This window comes from Watersipora subatra, chromosome 5 (genome assembly GCF_963576615.1).
Source record: "Watersipora subatra chromosome 5, tzWatSuba1.1, whole genome shotgun sequence".
NCBI lineage: Eukaryota > Metazoa > Bryozoa > Gymnolaemata > Cheilostomatida > Watersiporidae > Watersipora > Watersipora subatra.
Genome location: NC_088712.1, coordinates 60,255,145 through 60,274,315, shown reverse-complemented (window position 1 = coordinate 60,274,315; position 19,171 = coordinate 60,255,145). Strand labels below are relative to the sequence as shown.

Here is a 19,171-nt window from a genome sequence, read left to right as displayed (position 1 = left end):
TATGTTAATTCTGCTTTATCAATAATCAGTTTATTGGGCAAGAGTTTAACCCTGCTGCCTATGATCTGTAAGTGGACCATTGGTCAACGTGAAGCACATATATTTTATTCACAGTGTGCATGAATCATCATTTGCAACAGCTCTGAAGTCTCACTACTACTGTTCCTCAAGTTTTCCTTAGAGAAATTACTAAAACACGTCAACCTCGTACCATAAGAGATCATGTTCGATTTGCTAACGCTGATACCTAAGTTATCTAAGTCTGACTGCAAATTCCTCCTCCACATACACTTACGTCCTCCCCTGCTCATCTTGAGTGGTCTATAGTATTCTGCCATGGCAGTATTGACAGGTACTCTGCTATACCCTTGCTAATTGTGCATGTTTCACTGTTGTAGAGAAATACTCTTGCTATGTAGCTTTATTAAAGCTTTATTTTCTAACTGGTTTTGTTGTCTACGGAATGAGAGATCAAAATGAGATTGATTATGTAATGATGTGTGATGAAACAGGAAATGAATTAAAATATACTATTATCTCTTAAAGCTTATGAATTATAGCATAAAATTATCAAATTTTAGCTTGAAATTATATTTGGTTTGAACAGCCACATATAATACGACTAATCATTTCTAATTTGTTATTACTTATTAAATTATTTACTATTTTATGCTATTTATGTAAAATTTTACACTTAACTAAAATCAACTAACTTTTAAGATTAAAGGTTAAACTAACTTTAATCATTTAAAGGTTAATAAGCTGCATGATACAGGAAGAAAACAAAACAAATAATTTTTACAGTCCTATGGCAATTAATGGCTGAATATGCAGTTTGGGGTACAGCAATAAATCTTTCCCTGCTCATATAAATTTGATTACCTACATTTTATCAGCTAGGTGTTGTTTGTACATTTATCTGCGTGACCAATCATACCTACGAGATGGACTATGCTCATGTATATGCGTAATCTATAAAGTTATTTTACCTGCATGATTGACAATGCTAATTTACCTGCATTATTGACAATGCTAATTTACCTGCACAATTGACAATGCTAATTTACCTGCACAATTGACAATGCTAATTTACCTGCACAATTGACAGTGCTAATTTACCTACATGATTGCCAATGCTAATTTACCTACATGATTGCCAATGCTAATTTACCTACATGATTGACAATGCTAATTTACCTACATGATTACAATGCTAATTTACCTGCATGATTACAATGCTAATTTACCTGCACAATTGACAATGCTAATTTACCTGCATGATTGAAAGTATTAATTTACCTGCACAATTGACAATGCTAATTTACCTGCACGATTGACAATGCAAATTTATCTGTGTGGTGGACAGAGCTCATTGGAATATTGTCTGATTTTTAACAAAAAACGAAAGTTAACCCCTCGCCGGTTGCCTTTAATTTGTTTATGACTCAGGGATGTGTTTTTATTGCACATGTTATGTTATTAAAATGAAATACAGCAATACATACTTCTACATTTAATAAGAACGGTTTAACTAGTGGATGAAATTTTAAAACTAATGATTAATCAATTTAGTGAGTGCTAAAAACTAACAGTTATTTAGGTGAATGTTGAAAACTAACAGTTAATTGGTTAGGTTAAGATGAAAAGCAAATCAGTAATTAAAAGTGTTAAAAACTTGCTTCATTCCAGCTCTATCAGTTGTAGATGGAAGCACTTGGCAGGTGGTATTTTCCTCACACTTTACCCAGCATTGGGCTCTGTAGTCACTCAAATAATGTGGCCTTTTAGAGCAAGTAGACAAGTCTTTCATGATAACCTGGAACATAATAACCAATGCTCCTAATTATGAAATGGGTTGAGTTACTGTTTCCTCTACTAAAGTCAACCAAGAGTAGTCCATTGCTTTTGGGTCTACTTTGTAGCCTTTGATCTACGGTCAGCCACTATAAATCACATGGTGATGCTTTTAGATTGCTCTGTTGCATAATACTCAAAACTTTGGTAAATAAAGTCTCAACTTTAATATTGGGATCCCTCAGAGAGAAGGACTGTGATAGAATCTTTAAAATTTGAATTGGGAAATTCCGTTAAATCTTGGATTGCATTCAAATGGGCATTGAGAACCTTCCAAGTTCTTTATAAAAATTTCCTTTCTAGATTTTTTGCCAATCATTCAAAAGGGATAATTTTTTAAGTATTCTCAACTACTATTTCAGTTTTATGAATCAAACTTGTGTAATATACAAGTGCTTTATTTTTAAAACTTCAAACATTCTAAAAGCCTTTATTGCTGACACAAGATGTATAATAAATTTTACCTTTAATGTGTCCTGTTTTCCTTTTGTACCATCAGAAAGGGACGTTGGTAGTAAGTAACTGGCTGGTGTCAACTGGTAGACAGGAAGGTGTGAAAGAGAAGTATTATTTGAAAATCCAACAATTAGAATGAAGAAAAAACAAAATAATACTAGCTGTTGTGCAATGAGCTTAGGGCTATATAAGGTTATACGTGTACTACTAGCCCAAACGTAAGTAACTGTATTTTATGGTCCTAGGGCTATATGAGGTTATATGTGTACCACTAGCCCAGGTGTAAGTAACCATATTCTATAGTCATGCAACATAAAACTGGGTTGCATATGATCTGGAGGATCTGTAAATATATAAACAAAGCTTCATACATTCATTGGCAATTTTACTTTTAGACTTCTTTATTAAAATCAAATTTAGCAATATTAAGGTAGCATTTAGCTATATGAAAGTAGCAGTTGGCTATATGAAGTTAGTCTTCAGATATATAAAGTGTTTAGCTAAATGAAAATCGCGTTCAGCTATATGAAAACAGTGTATAACAACGTTTACATGAACATAGCATTCGACTGAATAAAGATAGATTTTAGCTATATAGTTTCTAGGTAGTTACATAAAGAAAGTGTATAGCTAAAGGAAAATCATGTTCAGCAACACGAAAATAGCATTTAGCTACATGTACATGAACATAGCATTTGGCAATAACAAGTTAACTTTTAGCTATATGAAGAGTGTGCAGCTATATGAAAACTGCATTCCGCTAGACGTATATGAAGCTAGCATTCAGCTATATAAAGATAGCATTTGGCTATATAAATAAAGATACAAGACAATTAAGAGTAGAGTAGGATTGTTGAGTTACTCGTTCATGAGAGTTGTTTGTCCCTCTCTAGGCCGGTGACTCAACCACTATGATGTTGAAAATAATTAAGCATTAGCATAGATGTAGTACTAGAATGAATGTAGTATTACCATAGATGTAGTGTTATCATAGATGTAGTATTAGCATAGATATAGTGCTAGCATAGATGTAGTGTTAGCATAGATGTGGTATTAGCATAGATGTAGTATTAACATAGATGTTATTATTAATAGAAGTATAAAATACCTACGACAAGAAGCAAATTGTATGTACCTTTATTGGTCTGCAAAAATGGTTTTGAAATATCCAGTGAAGAAATACTAGTTGCATTAATAAGGCAACAAGAAGAAACTTGCAGAAGCCCATTCTGTGATGTATACTGTGTATGTACTGGATGGTTTTACATGAATTAAGGTCAGTTTATGCCAGCTGCTGTGTTTGACAGCTGTTATTGACCAAATACTAGAAAGCGAGCCAAGCTGTCAGCTTACATATTACAGTAGGCACATGACTCTGTCAAATTTCGAAGCCTAATTATGAAAAGTTATGAAATTAACAGAACTATGAGGCATACGTATTTCTCTTTGCTCCCTAGAGACCTTTATTAGTTAAATGTGTCTAGTTAGTTTCATCTTTATACGTGATCTTCAGATGGCTTATGAAATGGCACCAATGAAGCGCATCTACCTATTAGAAAGCTGACATTGCTGGTAAGGCTTCCTGGCACAGAAGCCCAGCGGGAACATATCTCAAAAGTCAATAGATTGAGGTGTGACTGATACGTGCATAAAGATTCTAGATCTTCAGATTATCACCTGATACTCCTGCCATATCACCTGTCATATCACCTGCCATATCACCTGTCATATAACCTGTCATATCACCTGCTACATCATCTGCCATATCACCTGCTACATCACCTGCCATATCACCTGCCATATCACCTGCCATATCACCTACTACATCACCTGCCATATCACCTGCTACATCACCTGCTACATCACCTGCCATATCACCTGCTACATCACCTGCCATATCACCTGCTACATCACCTGCCATATCACCTGCTACATCACCTGCCATATCACTTGCCATATCACCTGCTACATCACCTGCCATATTACCTGCCTAATACAGTGGCTAAACCTGAAGGAATGCAAACTAGTTATTATTTACTGGTCTCACTGCAAAGTGCCACGACTTCATGAAGGCTTAAAAGCTGTTGCGTTCACCAACGGTCCTGGCAATTGTTAGCCAACAAAAATCTGCAAAGCTTAACTAGGGTGAACCTTCAGCGGACACTTTTTTGGAAACTAATCCAATCTTACTGTTATGAATTTGAATAGGCCCATTGTTACACATATGATGACAAGCAGCTACTTTTGATGTAGCTTCCGCAATAACTCTTCTCGTTTTAAGTGATATCTGACATGTATGACACGATATTCTTTGAAATATATTGATTTTACTAAACGACCACACCTACGACAATGGTGCTACATGCATATTGTACTATTGCAAGCGTTCATTTCAGAAGGAGCATAGCCAGCAGTGAATGAGTTATTGGATTTTGTGGCTTGTTACGATCGTAAATAAAAGGAAACTTTATCAAGCCTATTTGAGTGATGTTTGGCCATTCAGAAACCCTGACTCTACTTAGAAAACCTTTTTTGCCTAAAACCTACTTGAAAGCTTTGTAAGACTTTACAATTGAAGCCATGTTTAATACTTATTCCTTTTTCATGATTGCTTCCAAATAAACTTGTGCTTTTGTGTATTCTGATTTACTTTGGGGCAAATACTGTTTACTGCAATAAACCGGTGTTTTCGTATGCTAAGATAAATATTAGTAAAATCTTATAACTATGCAACTCAATGTTCAAAATCTGTTCTAGGTCCAATGTCGTTTATCCTATACATAAATGACATAGTTAATATGATTAAACATTCACAAATCAGGCTTTATGCCAATGATGGCTTGCTTTACCGTGATATTTAATCAAAACAGGACTGCATAAAATTTCAGGTTGACCTTAACAGACTTAATACATGGGCAAATAAATGGAAGATGCAGTTCAATCCTGTAAAATCACATGTTATAGGGTTTGGACAAGATACATTGAAAATTACCACCTATGCGGTCAATTTTTGAGCTATGTAGAAATTATAAAATATTTAGGTATGAATATCAGTAGAGGTGTTACCTGGGGTGTGCATGTTGAAACAGTGTGTAAAAAGCATCTAGGATGCTTGGATTGAGAAAACATGTACTATTTCAATTTCCCCAAAGTGAAGTATGTAGCATAGCTCTCCTTATGTAGACTGTACTGGAATATGTAATGGAAGCTTGGGATCCATACAGGGTGAAGCAAATAGATGTGCTTGAAAGAATTCAGTCACAGGCTATCAGGTTTATTAAAAATGCCATGGGAGAGATTTCTTAGTAATGGTAGCAAGAGAAGGGTAAAATTTAGATTTGCTAAAAGACAGGAAAACTAGTGCCCATAGCAACATGCTTTTTGAAATTATCAAAGATCATGATAAGTTCCCAAGTCTGAATGACGCATATGAGCAAGTTATAATCTGGTACGTTACGATCTGGATCAGTTAAGATCTGGTACAAAAGCCTTTACATGTAACACTGGATCATTACCTTTTCAGTTTCTTACCACGTAGGAAACCACTAGGAAACTTAACTAGTCTCATACCATTTCATAGTATTATTATTATTAAACACATGACTTAATACCTCCATCACAAACCCTTCCACCGTGTCTGTAACTTTGTCTGTGCAAACTATTTTATCATCTCCCAAACCTTATAACAGAAATGACAATCTAACCACAGACTCATGCATCAGTAGACATATCACTCTAAAGCCCCCACCTGGAGCTACTGTGATTAATGTGAAGAAGAAATTAGCATCATCTTTTAAAATTCTGCATACTGCTTTTTCATGCCTTTCATGTTCCTACTAGATTGAACAAATGTTGTACTGTTTTATTGTAAAAAATGTTTTTTCTATCTATGGGTACAAAAGACATTTTAGTAAAAAAAAGAAATTACAGACCATCAAGGAGATCAACCAGCCTTCCCTATTCCCAAAAAGGGGGTTTCGAGGATAAACGAAGAAGATTACGGATACTACGTAGAATATTTACTAACCTGTGCTTCGCCATTGCATTTGTAAGGAAGCGTAAGCTATTTGCTAACATAAGCATATTTTAAGTGGCTGTGGTGGTAGCTAGTTCTATTAGAACACCTGAAACTTTTAAGGTAGATTTTGTTGTTGAATGACCAGTTTGTTACAACAATACTCATCATACTTTCGATAACTTTACCACATAAGCTGATTTGCATTTATTTAATTGATAAACGTATAAATAGCTGAGCAAGCATAAAAATGTAATCCCATGCGCTATTAATTTCTGTAACTGATACATCATAAAAATTATATGGTTCATTAATGGCATAAATTTGTTCAATTTGGCCGTTTGGCAAAATGAACAGCGACCACGAAGATACTGGATAGAGTGATATAAGGCCGATGTTGCGCAAGTTCTATAATTATAGCCTGCGTTAGTTATTTCCGAATGGAATTTAGCCAATGGAATTCGTTAGATTTCTTAGTAATTGATCGCGATTCCCTTCGATGGGATCATCATCATCGGGAATTCCCCACTCTACTTTCCAACATAACTATGTAGTTGAATTAACTAGCTATCGGTAGCGCAGCGTAATGGCTCGTCAATTCATTGAATGATTGCCATCGAAATAGATAATAGTTTTTAAGTGCTTAAGGGTAAGTTTTAACAACTGATGTAGGAACTCGCGAACGGTTAATTTTCTTTTAATACTTTTTGATATAAACTTGCTGTACAGTTTCAAACAAAAAAGTATTTTGTCGTAATAAATAGTGAGCTCTAGATGCTTTAAAATTTAGAAAATTATCTAGCAACTACAAGTTTTTTGTTAAATGAATAAAACGGTTTGCTTTTAAGTATAATGTAATTGATAGGCCTTTTTATTAAACAATATATAGAGGTTAAGTTGTGAGAGTGCAATCAGTTTTGAACGAAAGCTCGAATTGAGTTACTAATACAGTTCTAATACTCTTACAGTACTAATACTAACTCACTTCTGCTAGGAGTTAATGTATGTACTGTGAAAATTTGTTGAGCAGAAAACGCTGGAGTCGCCGTTATGAGATTATAACAAGTGTTAGTTCAGCAAAGCCGAGTCTATCCGGATTCGTGCTTGTCGTGTAAGTGAACGCTTGTGCAATAGGTAGTTGTACCAATGATATACAGCCCCCCATGGGAGGCTGTATATCATTGGTTGTACCAAGGTTGGGTCGTCGACTTGGGTGGTGGCTTCGTTTCCTAGAATAGGCCACAAATGGAAAGCGATGGCAAGACTGCAGACTACATCTTGAAACACATATGAGAGCTCATCTAATAGGTAGTGCTGTGGATGCGAGTGCTGACTGCCACTTGCGAGTGGGTTCTGCGTACAAGTTGTCTTATACCGAATGTGTAATAGCTCTCATGCACAACTGTAATTATTGCAAGCAAAGTGACTGGTGGATAAGTATGGCTCTTTATGACACAAGCTCTTGCTCTATCTAATTATCCCGTTAATTAGTTATGATAAGTATTTACAGGCTATAAATCATAGACAACTAGAGAGCACATTAACTCACCAAAGTACTTAGGCTTGCGACTTGTTGCAGGGCTCGTCCGTACATCTACCTCTGAGTGTTATCCAACTTCAAGTCTCTGGAGCTCACCGAGATTGGGAGCTGCAGATTTCTTATTCTAAAATCAACCACTCAAAGGCAGTATCTAGAAACTGGTAGGCTGTCTTTACCCTTATTTGAGCCATAAGGGATCCAATGATGTGTGTCTTTCAAGGTTAAATTATTCATTCCTACATCAGCATTGGTTCCGTTGAAGTATGTATAATTAGATGGTAATACTTAGTTCATAGGATATGCCAGTCATGAATCGAGGCTTTTGTTTCGGAAGGGCAACTGCGTTAGCTATAGCCTACTATGTATAATTTCTAGTTCTTTGTTTCTATGTGCTAGTTTGCACATATCATATCTATAAGCATGAAAAGACAGAACAATTAGATACAACTCAATACAATCAAGCATAATGCTGAAATGATTTACAAATAAGTGCTCAAACAGTTACACTTGTAAATGTAAGAATGTCAAGATATATATGTATACACAAAACTGCACAGATGTAAGTTAATGTCACCACGCCGTTCTCAATGATGATTAGGAACGTAATTCTCAGTCTTGTACATGTAGTTTTGTCGATTGTAGTCCGTATTCCTTGCTCTTTGTTCTCCCCCTTAACACTGGAGCACTTTTGCTTATATAGCAAGTGCTGGGTGTTAATCCACGGGCTTTCCACGCAAGCTGGCTTCTGAATTACAAGGCTAATCCGAGAATAGCTGAACACTTATTAAAGAAGCTCGGCAAATCCATCACATTAGCATCAAAACATTCATTTTAGATTTCTACTTTCACAGTGTTAGTTGAGGTTGTCGGGAGCTCTCAATTTCTGCTTACTGGATCTTGAAGAACCCAAAGTCGCTGCGCATCGGAGGCAGCTGCAAGAAGCAGAAGACAAATCTTATGGTGCAGCTTTTCTCAAATAAACTCATGAAAAGCTGAATGACTCCGACTTTCCTAGATCAGACCATAATACTTTGGTAATAGTTTATACATGTACTGACACCCAGCGAGCTGTTTTTTATTGTAAAAATAGTGAAGAACCACCGCAATACTTAGGAATGAGTTAACAAAAGCATATTGTTGTGGAAGTCAGCGCTGACTAGCCACTTGCGAGTGGGTTATGCGTACAAGTTGTCTTATACTGATACTGAATGAGTAATAGCTTGCATGCATAACTAGTTGTTGCAAGCAAGTTGACTGGTGAATAAGTGTGCCTCTTTATTATTCAAGCTCTAAAATGACAGAACAGTACAATTCAAGGTCATAAAGCGCAATGCTGAAATGAGTTTGTGAAATAACTCTAACAATTATACTTGTCAATGCAAGGATGTCAAAAATATATAAATGCACAAAGCTGCGCAGAGGTAAATTAATGTTACCGCGGCTAATCTTTACTGTGATAAAGAATGTAACTCTTTGCCTTCTAGTTCTTGGCTTTGTAGTTCGCAGTTCCTTGCTCTGTGGTCTTTGTTCCCCAACACTACTGGAGCTCAGTTGCTTATATAGCAAGTGCTGAGTGTTAGTCTATGGGCTTTTCTCGCAAGCTGGCTTCTGAATTACGGAGCTAATTCGAGAATAGCGGAAAGCGTATGGCAATTAGACAAGCTCACCTTAGTATATCTATTACAATATTTTTTAGAATTTTGCAGTTGACATGGTTCTGCTGAAATCCTGTTTAAGCTTGTATGTTTGTACTAGCTTGAGCAAACAAAGTTGGATTCAATGGCTTAGCCATTCAGGGAAATTTTATCATTTTACAGAAATTGTTATCATAGTCTAAAACATGTTTATTTGAAAAAACACAATAAATAAGCCTAGCTGTTCATTTTGTAGGATTATTAAAGATACTTTGGAGATTAAGTGTTATGCAACAGCCAATAGACTTAAAAATTTCTGCTAGACATAAATGAATTACTGACCAATGCTCCTGGGGCTATGGATTATGCCTTGTTTATATAACATTCATTATAATGGTGTGTCTGAGGGGTTGAGGAGTAGTGAGAAAGAAATACAGATGGCCACATTCTGATTTAACAGTCACAGCTCCTCACTTAGCTACATTTGTATCATGTTCTATAAGCTACATAGTACTAGTATGGAACAAATACATGTATCTGGGTGACCTATTAATAGTTAGGTCACATGACTGCAACTCGGTCATTGACAATTGAAAAAAAATAAAACCAAGGACTTGCCTTCCTACTGGTGATCACTATATGAGTTTTTTGGCACATTCTTTAGTTTTTCATGAAATGGATTCTGCTCCGATGAGGCAGGAGGACCTCAGCACAACTGGGGTGCTGACAAACCACTCCAATCCTGATAATGACCTTTCTCTGCGTTTGGATTTGCAAAGTTTTCAACTCGCTGAAGGTAAGACAACTCAGACAAATCTAGTAGAAGAGCATGGCAGTTTTTGTGTGTTCTCAAGTTTCCTGAGGGTGTAGATGAACCAGCGTATAATCTGAACCCAAATGGCTGCTTAGAACCAGTGGAAGAAATGGAACCCATTTCTCTGCTGCAGATGCCTAATAAGCAGATAATATCTATTCCTGCCAGTCATTGTATGTTCATATGCTGGATTGGCTCCCTGGTGATTTCGGAGTCATATTATAATTCTGTGTACTATGTTTGTTTTATTTAGTGTGATACCGCAATCTTGTGCTATTTATGGTTGCCGTAATATATTTTTTAGAAAATGGCTCATCAGTACAGACTTCAATGTTTGCGAAGAAAGGTGCTGACCTACCACCTCCATCTACCATTGAGCCAGTTCCAGGTACATCCTCCTGTCCTTGAAATTTGTCATAGATACATGTACATGTCATAGATGCAAACAATATAGCTTTTGGATCACCCAATAAGTCTATGGGAGCTTTGGGTTTCCGTTATGTTTTGCTTTGTGTTCATTTGTCAAGTCTTGTCTCATTTACAACTACAAGAAACATGTTGAAACACACTACTTTTATTTTAGAAAGTTTATTTTACAATAGCGCTTTTTAGGCATAACTTTTGTGTGGTTACAATTTTGAAACTGACTACACATGTATGTGTGAGGTTTAACGTTAGTTGGTGACTTGTTGATTTATGCTAAAACGTATGTATAGTTGTTACAAAGATATACCTTTCTCTCTCTGTGTAATCATTCATACTTGAATCTAATACATCTCAATAAAAATTCACAGAAGATTAAACAAAGGTGATTACACATTTTACGTATGCTTGCTGTCTCGTCGATCTGTTATCTTTGGCATTCAACAGCTATGATGACACTTGCAGGTGCTCTCATGACAACTCCAATGGTTAGTGACTGTGAGCTCACACAATCAGGTCAGTGTACTTGTACACGCCATTCTTAGATATGTGTTTCTGAGTGGTCTAGCATAGTGGTTATTGTAGTCTTTCAGTGGTAACATCATTCATTTACTAAGGTGGGAATTGAAGTCATACCCAATAAGTAATCAAACATCCCTAACATCCCTGAAATGCACCTTGATGATGTATCATATGATTGTAATTCATAACTATTCACTGCATTGTATGCGTAGGATCTAGTTTGCATTAAACAGCTAAAAAAGATTTTGCTATTTTAGTAATTCTATGTCAAGGATAATCATTGTTATTAGGGTTGAATTCCTAATTGACTCTCATCTAGGAGTGAAGATACAAAATTGTTGCAGCCACAAACTGAAGTTTACATTCATCAGTACCCATGCAAGCTGTAGCATTATATTAATATAGTAAAAGTTCAATCAGTTGAACTTTGTGAATGACGCCATGCGTGATGTCATGTGTATGTGAGATTTTGCAAAATTGTACGAGTGACATCGCGTGCTAAGGAGATCTATAACCACCGAGAGCTTCAAGTCTTTTGCGTCACAGAAATCTTTGCACCTTGCAGCCCAAATATGACATTGATAACTTCCAAGTCAGTTTTTTATTAGTCAGTTTTCACAAACAACCATGTGCCATCCACCGTCACTCACTGTGACATTATTTTTTGAGGTTTTGATTTTTGAATTGGCTGGTTTTCATTGTCTGTCATTAACACACCATTGACATGGGATGATTAACACACCTTTGACATAGAATTATTCCCAAACCTTTGACAAAGATTGATTGGCACACTCTTGACAAGAAATGATTAACATACCTTTGACAAAGATTAATTAACACACCTTTGATAAGAAGTGATTAACACACTTTTGACAAGGATTAATTAACACACCTTTAATAAAAAGTGACAAACACACCTTATTAACACAAAGCTATGGCCATGAAGTTACCTGCTGATGAGGGAATGTACTAACTTATATACACTATGCTATAGCTCATAAGGATTCTGACCTTGATAATAGGTACTATAATGCTCTAAATATATATAGAGAGTAATCTATTTGTGTCTTCCAAAACTTCTGTTTCATTCATTGGCAAATGCCTTGTTTCAAGGCCTCACTTCAGCTAACCGCAATCAAGTTGAGAAGCCACAACCTGCCCCTCGATCTGTTTCTCGTCCTGTTCCTCGTCCTAGAAGATCTTTGACTGAGGCCAACGGGCAGGCTGATTCTATTGCACTGCCAGTAGGACTTTCCGCAGTCTCAGAACACGAACAAAACCCTCTCATGCTCGCGGAGTTTTGTAAGTAATCTCCTCCCACTTTAACTGTCAGCTTAGTAACTTCAGAGATGCATCTGATTTCAAATCACTTAAGTAAATACTATGTGATTAAAAGTCTATCTAGCACAAAGTTCCTCAAGAGTATCACAGAATGCATCATTCATTGCAGAAGCCTCTTTCATGTTGGAACATATCTGTAAGTCTCAAAGTTTGTCATCTGTCCAGTCATAGTGATTAAAATCTAGGAATGAAAAATCTGTATCACAGATGATTTGATCTCAAACCTTCCGGTCAGCAGATCAGCGATCTAACCCACTACACTATGATAGCCCATCTGTCAATGCCTGTTAGCTCATCCATTACATCAGTTAAAATAATCACATTTGAAGATTTTGGGGTCATTAACTAGCGCTGTTGACAGTTACGCAACGTAATGATTATTAAGCTGTCTGCAAGCATGGTAATTATTTTAGTAAAAATAAGCTTACATTTACTGGCTTACCAGGTAAGTTACTCAAAATTATTGGCTAATTGTTTTATTATTGTGCAACAATGGGCATTCACCTAGTACTACTATTATATGTATTAGTACTATCACTCATAGGTACTCTGTACTAGTAAGTACTAGTGTTTAGGATTATAGATACTACAATATTTTACTGAGCTAATCCGCTTACAGTACCTGCTTGCAGACGCTTGAACAAGACAAGGTTCCATCCATAACTATTGCCACAACAGTAGTGTTAAAGTTTGTATTGCTAGCTCAAATACTATATTAGAGAAAACTAAACAAATGGGAAACGATTCGACCTAGGAATATGCTAAATGCTAGATATCCACATTAGCTTTAAACAACAAATTTTTACCCTAATTTTTTGCAAGCATGATAGTGTAATCTATGTACTCGCATTTTAACTTTATAGCTAGCATAGATAACCACAACAGGTTTGTATGGCAATTGATTAAACAAACATGCACAGGAATAAAAGCTGTCTAGAATCAGACATATCCGCAGTCAAATTCAATAAGTTCAGAAGTGGCTCATGTTTGCTATCACAGACTTTGCTGAATAGATACAGAGGTGACTTATGGTAAGTGTTTAGTGGGAAACACTGGCGGACTCTGTTATATGTTTAGACTGGCCGATATGTCTCATACATTTCTCTAATATCAGGATCATTTTACGAAATGTAAAAATATGCAATTTTAAAGAATATTGGCCGCCATAACTGGTGCTAGCACTTGATCTACTCACCTTGTTAGTTATATATATATATAGCTAGTTATATATATATATATATATATATATATATATATATATATATATATATACTAATTATATACATATACTAGTTATATATATACTAGTTATATATATATAACTAGTATATATATATATAACTAGTATATATATATAACTAGTATATATATATATATACTAGTTATATATATATAACTAGTATATATATATACTAGTTATATATATATAACTAGTATATATATATACTAGTTATATATATATAACTAGTATATATATATACTAGTTATATATATATATAACTAGTGTATATATATAACTAGTGTATATATATCTATATGTATATATATATATAACTAGTATATATATAACTAGTATATATATATATACATAGATATATATATACTAGTATATATATAACTAGTGTATATATATACATAGATATATATATACTAGTTATATATATACTAGTTATATATACACTAGTTATATATATATACTAGTTATATATATACTAGTTATATATATACACTAGTTATATATATATACTAGTTATATATATACTAGTTATATATATACACTAGTTATATGTATATACTAGTTATATATATACTAGTTATATATATATATACTAGTTATATATATACACTAGTTATATATATATACTAGTTATATATATACTAGTTATATATATACACTAGTTATATATATACTAGTTATATATATACTAGTTATATATATATACTAGTTATATATATACTAGTTATATATATACACTAGTTATATGTATATACTAGTTATATATATACTAGTTATATATATATATACTAGTTATATATATACACTAGTTATATATATATACTAGTTATATATATACTAGTTATATATATACTAGTTATATATATATACTAGTTATATATATACTAGTTATATATATACACTAGTTATATGTATATACTAGTTATATATATACTAGTTATATATATATATACTAGTTATATATATACACTAGTTATATATATATACTAGTTATATATATACTAGTTATATATATATATATACATATAGATATATATACACTAGTTATATATATACACTAGTTATATATATATATAACTAGTATATATATAACTAGTATATATATATAACTAGTGTATATATATAACTAGTATATATATATAACTAGTGTATATATATAACTAGTATATATATATATAACTAGTATATATATAACTAGTATATACATATAACTAGTGTATATATATAACTAGTATATATATATATATATGTATATATATATCTATGTATATATATATATATTACTATTATTGGCAGTTATTTCATTTCAAAAATAGAAATGTTTTTCAAGTTGGGCCATATAAAAGTAGTAAAAAAAGTTAACAGTTAGCCTTTGAAATCAAATAAATAGTTTGACAAATAGCATTTAAAATTCCTTTATCTGCTAAGAGAACGGATATTAGGTTGAAGATTGTTAAAGCAGCTGGTAATGATATTTTCAAAACAATTGCTAGAGTCTTTATGGGATTTGTTGACCTGGTAAGTTTCTTGGTAGTTGATTATTGGCTGACCATACCTAAAAAATCATATACCTAAAATAAAATCAGTATATGGAGTCATTGCCCTCAAAGATTTCTTGGCTTTGGTCGTATAAAAAGTGTGTCAATGAAATCCATATTCAGCCCGTGAATTAAAACAGAAAATGTGGTTGTAAAGGTATGCTTGTTCACAAAACTAGGTGAACCTCGTGGCCCCTGTGACGCTACAAGTTTCAACTCAAATGAGATATATTTGCGTAATTTGGCTGTTTGTTGACTGTCATTTAAAAACAACTTAATATTAAAATATATTGTAGCGGCTGCGACTATTTCAAGTGCTTTACCACAAGCCACACCCAGACACTCCTTAGCCTCTAAAACAAGTGAGTCATTTCATCTACCAATAAGAAGGTAGTTACATCATTTACATAAGCTCAATGTTCTTAAAATGTTTTCAAGTATTTTATAACACTGACATATTGCCTGCTTCACTAATAACCAGCTCACTCGTGAATAGTGAATTGTGTTTGTGCAATCCATCAAAGGTCAAGGATGATGTCTGCTTAGCTTATTGCAAGGAGAGGCTGGTATGTTTTGAAAGAACATTGTTGTACAAGCAATGACTCTGTAATTTTGGCTGGACATGTCTGAGTCTACTGAGAGGGAAACCTCAACAACTAGAGACATGCCCAGTTGTGGAGAACAATTTAAACCATAACTGTCACGTACAACTTTTATCATTGTTCCTAGGTAAATAAGACACGCTAATTCCGATTTTGTGCTCAAAATAAAGATTAATCCACTAACCTTCAAAGTCATTTAGGCTTTTTTAAAGCGTTTCAATATCCGTTTCGAAAACAACACAATCGGCATTACAAGCTCCGCCCATAAATATGTGACGAAACCTAGCTTTTTCAGGAACGGAAGTTAGGAATGTTTAGTCCGATTTAGAATAATAGAGATGGGTGTCTTAAAACCCATTATTATTTAAATCCAGCCTGTAAAATAATTTCTGATTTTTATGAAAGATATATAAACTATTTAAAATTGCTCGTAGCTTGTTACATGACGTTTAAATGGGCTGGACACCGAGGAAAATGAGCTCAAAAAGCGCAGTTTTATCACAAGCTAGCGTTGTTATCGCGCTTTTTTAAATATGCAATGTTAAATAGCTCATCTACCTTTCAAAAAAGACTGATATTATTTTTAAAGCTGAATTTAGATATTAATGGATTTTAAAACACCCATATCTATTATTCTAAATCGGTCTAAACATCCCTACGTAACTTCTGTTCCTAAAAAGCTAGGTTACGTCACGTATTTATGGGCGGAGCTTGTTATGCCGATCGTGTTGTTTTCAAGACCGATATTAAAATGCTGTAAAAAAGCCTTCATTACTCTGAAAGTTAGTGGACTAATCTTTATTTTGAGTACAAAAGTGGAATCAGCATGTCTGATTTACCTAGTAAATAGGATAAAAGTTGTTCGTGACAGTTATAGTTTAAGATGGGATGTCATCCCTGTCACCACCAGTGACCTTTTGGAGAATTAAACCCCGACCTGTGGTCATGCATTCTAGACCACTAGCCCATGGCTGCCTTCACACGAATTAGTAAAACTGTTATAATCAACTCATTTGCTGACCTTTCCTTGTGACGCATGCTCTTTGTAATCAAATTAGATTGAAAATCCTTAGCTGAAAATATCCCGATTACTGTTAGGCCAGTCTTGGAGTATAATTGCCAGGTGTGCCAGGTGTGCCAGGTTTGCCAGGTGTCGGATTCCTACTTGAACTTAGACCATCCAACCGTAGATAAGTTGGAAGAGTTTCAGAACTGAGCTCGGCGGTTTATCTTTAAATGAAATGACGTGTCTAGCTTTACAAAGTTAAGAAAGGATTCAAATATTCTTTGGATAGAGGAGCGACGACAAGCAACAGTTCAAATTATGTACCTGAGCCAAAGCGAGTGGCGCGATAGTGAATATTTGTGCAGATACATCTAAACAATTTTATCATACAACCCAGACAAAACGACTGTTTGTGTCTGCAATTAAAACTAATGTTTGCTTTAGTTGACTCTATTTGTCTTCACACCACTCGGAGCTTTGAAATTTTTGCAGTAGGACGGAAGGTCGAATACTGGAGCCACCGACTATGTTTTAGGGTCTACAATAATTTAGTTGTAAATGAAATGAGAAAAAGGAAAAATAGAAAAATGTATTAATAAAAATAGGATATCAAATGAATGGAACGCATGAAGTACTCATAGTCTCATAGTCCTCATAAATTCTCATGGTCCCTTCACCTCACTCGACGTTCTTGGTGTGAAAATTAAGATAAAATAAAAATAAAAAAACTATGACAAATGTATGTAAACGTAGATAGTTTTGTTGCAATTGCTTAGCAATGGATACGTTTTAAAATCAACATATTCGGTAAAACCTGTTTAGCGGGTGTACATCAGAATAAATCTACTTATCATTGCCAGCCTTTATAATTGGCTCATTAGCTGGCTGTAAAGGTTTCCTTATTGATTAGCTATAAATGTTCACTTCATCGTTTATTGGCCAACTGCGAGGGCTCCCTCATTGGCCAATTTGGGAATAATATATCACTGATTGTCTCTGCATGCTATTCACTTACAAACTCATAGGCGCTAAGGATGCTAAGGATCCAATGTTCAAGTTGAGAGGTTATCAAGAGGAGATAAGTCATAATATTCTCAACCAGCTCAATGACATCATCATACTTCCTACTGGTACTGGAAAAACACCAATAGCCATCCATGCCATCTGGAAGCACTTGCAAACAGCAGGTATTAGTTTATCTTGGTAATGCTACAAACTAACTAATCTAAACATATTATATTTAGCCATTACTTGCTAATGATTTCACATTTTCATTTATACACATTTACAATTTTATTTTTCTTCCTAATTTATTTCAACAAAAAACTTCTTTCATAATATGAAATTTAAAAGTTGTAGTTTTTTGAAAAAGGTTGAAAACCTTTACAGTGTTTTTCTTTTTCCTCTTCATTCATTTAAACTGCTTAAAAATATTTTCTCATGATATGAAGTTTAAAAGTTAGAATGGTAAATGTTGTATACGATATGTTATATAAAAAATAAATTTTCTGTCCAAAGACTTTTTTATTACTCCGGCAACGTCGGGTAGTACAGCTAGTGCATCTATATAAACTTCTCACTTTACAGAAAATAGTTTTGTTTTAATTTTAGTTTCCATTTTCGTAAAACATTCTGTGTCTATTTCGTAAATACGAATCAGCCTTATGATTGTAAGTAATGAATTCAAATCCTGTCGGTGACTTGTTTTCGTGAAATATAATCAGTTTTTCTGCATCTGATTTTGCGAGTGATTTGATCATTCGAGTCTTTTCAAAGCCTCTTCAAGTTTAGGGAGAGCCCAAAGAGAAATCAAGAAGATCTTTGATTAAGTGTTTCTGCTTCTAAATCCTCTAGTGTTGAATTTGATTTCAATCTCTTTCTTTAAACCTGCCAGCTTAACTCTAAGTTAACTCTAGTGTTTTTAGTTGGGTGCTTCAACATAGATTGATTTTAAAAATATAGACAACTCATCTTTGCAGTCAAATAAATAAGCGTTCGATATGTAATGTTATGTAATGCATTGCGTCAGCTATAGAATAGATGAGAACAAATTTTGGTTAAAAGTCATTTGTGTCAATCATCAGACGGTAGGAAAGGACTGAAGCTTTATGATGCTGTGAACAAGCTTCTCCAAGAATGCCTACACTGCTTTGCTTTTTGCTTAAAGAGCACAACTCCAGTTTTTATCA

At 34.2% G+C, this 19,171-nt stretch overlaps 1 protein-coding gene and 1 long non-coding RNA gene across 4 annotated transcripts in view; one reads left to right on the top strand and one right to left on the bottom strand.

Moving 5' to 3' along the window:
* Positions 1-1,459: 1,459 nt before the first annotated feature.
* On the bottom strand, positions 1,460-4,026 carry LOC137396355 (uncharacterized). Its single transcript, XR_010978542.1, has 3 exons — positions 3,860-4,026; positions 2,319-2,390; positions 1,460-1,816 (listed from the first exon to the last, which is right to left on the bottom strand). It is a non-coding gene; the product is annotated as an uncharacterized lncRNA (long non-coding RNA).
* Positions 4,027-6,849: 2,823 nt separating this feature from the next.
* The window catches only part of LOC137396354 (ATP-dependent RNA helicase DHX58-like), a 34,096-nt gene continuing 21,774 nt past the window's right edge, over positions 6,850-19,171 (top strand). For 2 of the 3 annotated variants that reach the window (XM_068082593.1, XM_068082591.1), the window contains exons 1-9: positions 6,850-6,974; positions 7,905-8,026; positions 8,717-8,899; positions 10,164-10,295; positions 10,618-10,701; positions 11,202-11,252; positions 12,372-12,560; positions 15,671-15,736; positions 18,008-18,169. In XM_068082593.1, coding sequence (XP_067938694.1) covers positions 10,175-10,295; positions 10,618-10,701; positions 11,202-11,252; positions 12,372-12,560; positions 15,671-15,736; positions 18,008-18,169 — 673 coding nt within the window. In that variant the 5' untranslated portion in view covers positions 6,850-6,974; positions 7,905-8,026; positions 8,717-8,899; positions 10,164-10,174. The remainder of the gene's footprint in view (positions 6,975-7,904; positions 8,027-8,716; positions 8,900-10,163; positions 10,296-10,617; positions 10,702-11,201; positions 11,253-12,371; positions 12,561-15,670; positions 15,737-18,007; positions 18,170-19,171) is intronic. The other variant, XM_068082592.1, reaches the window with a different exon arrangement.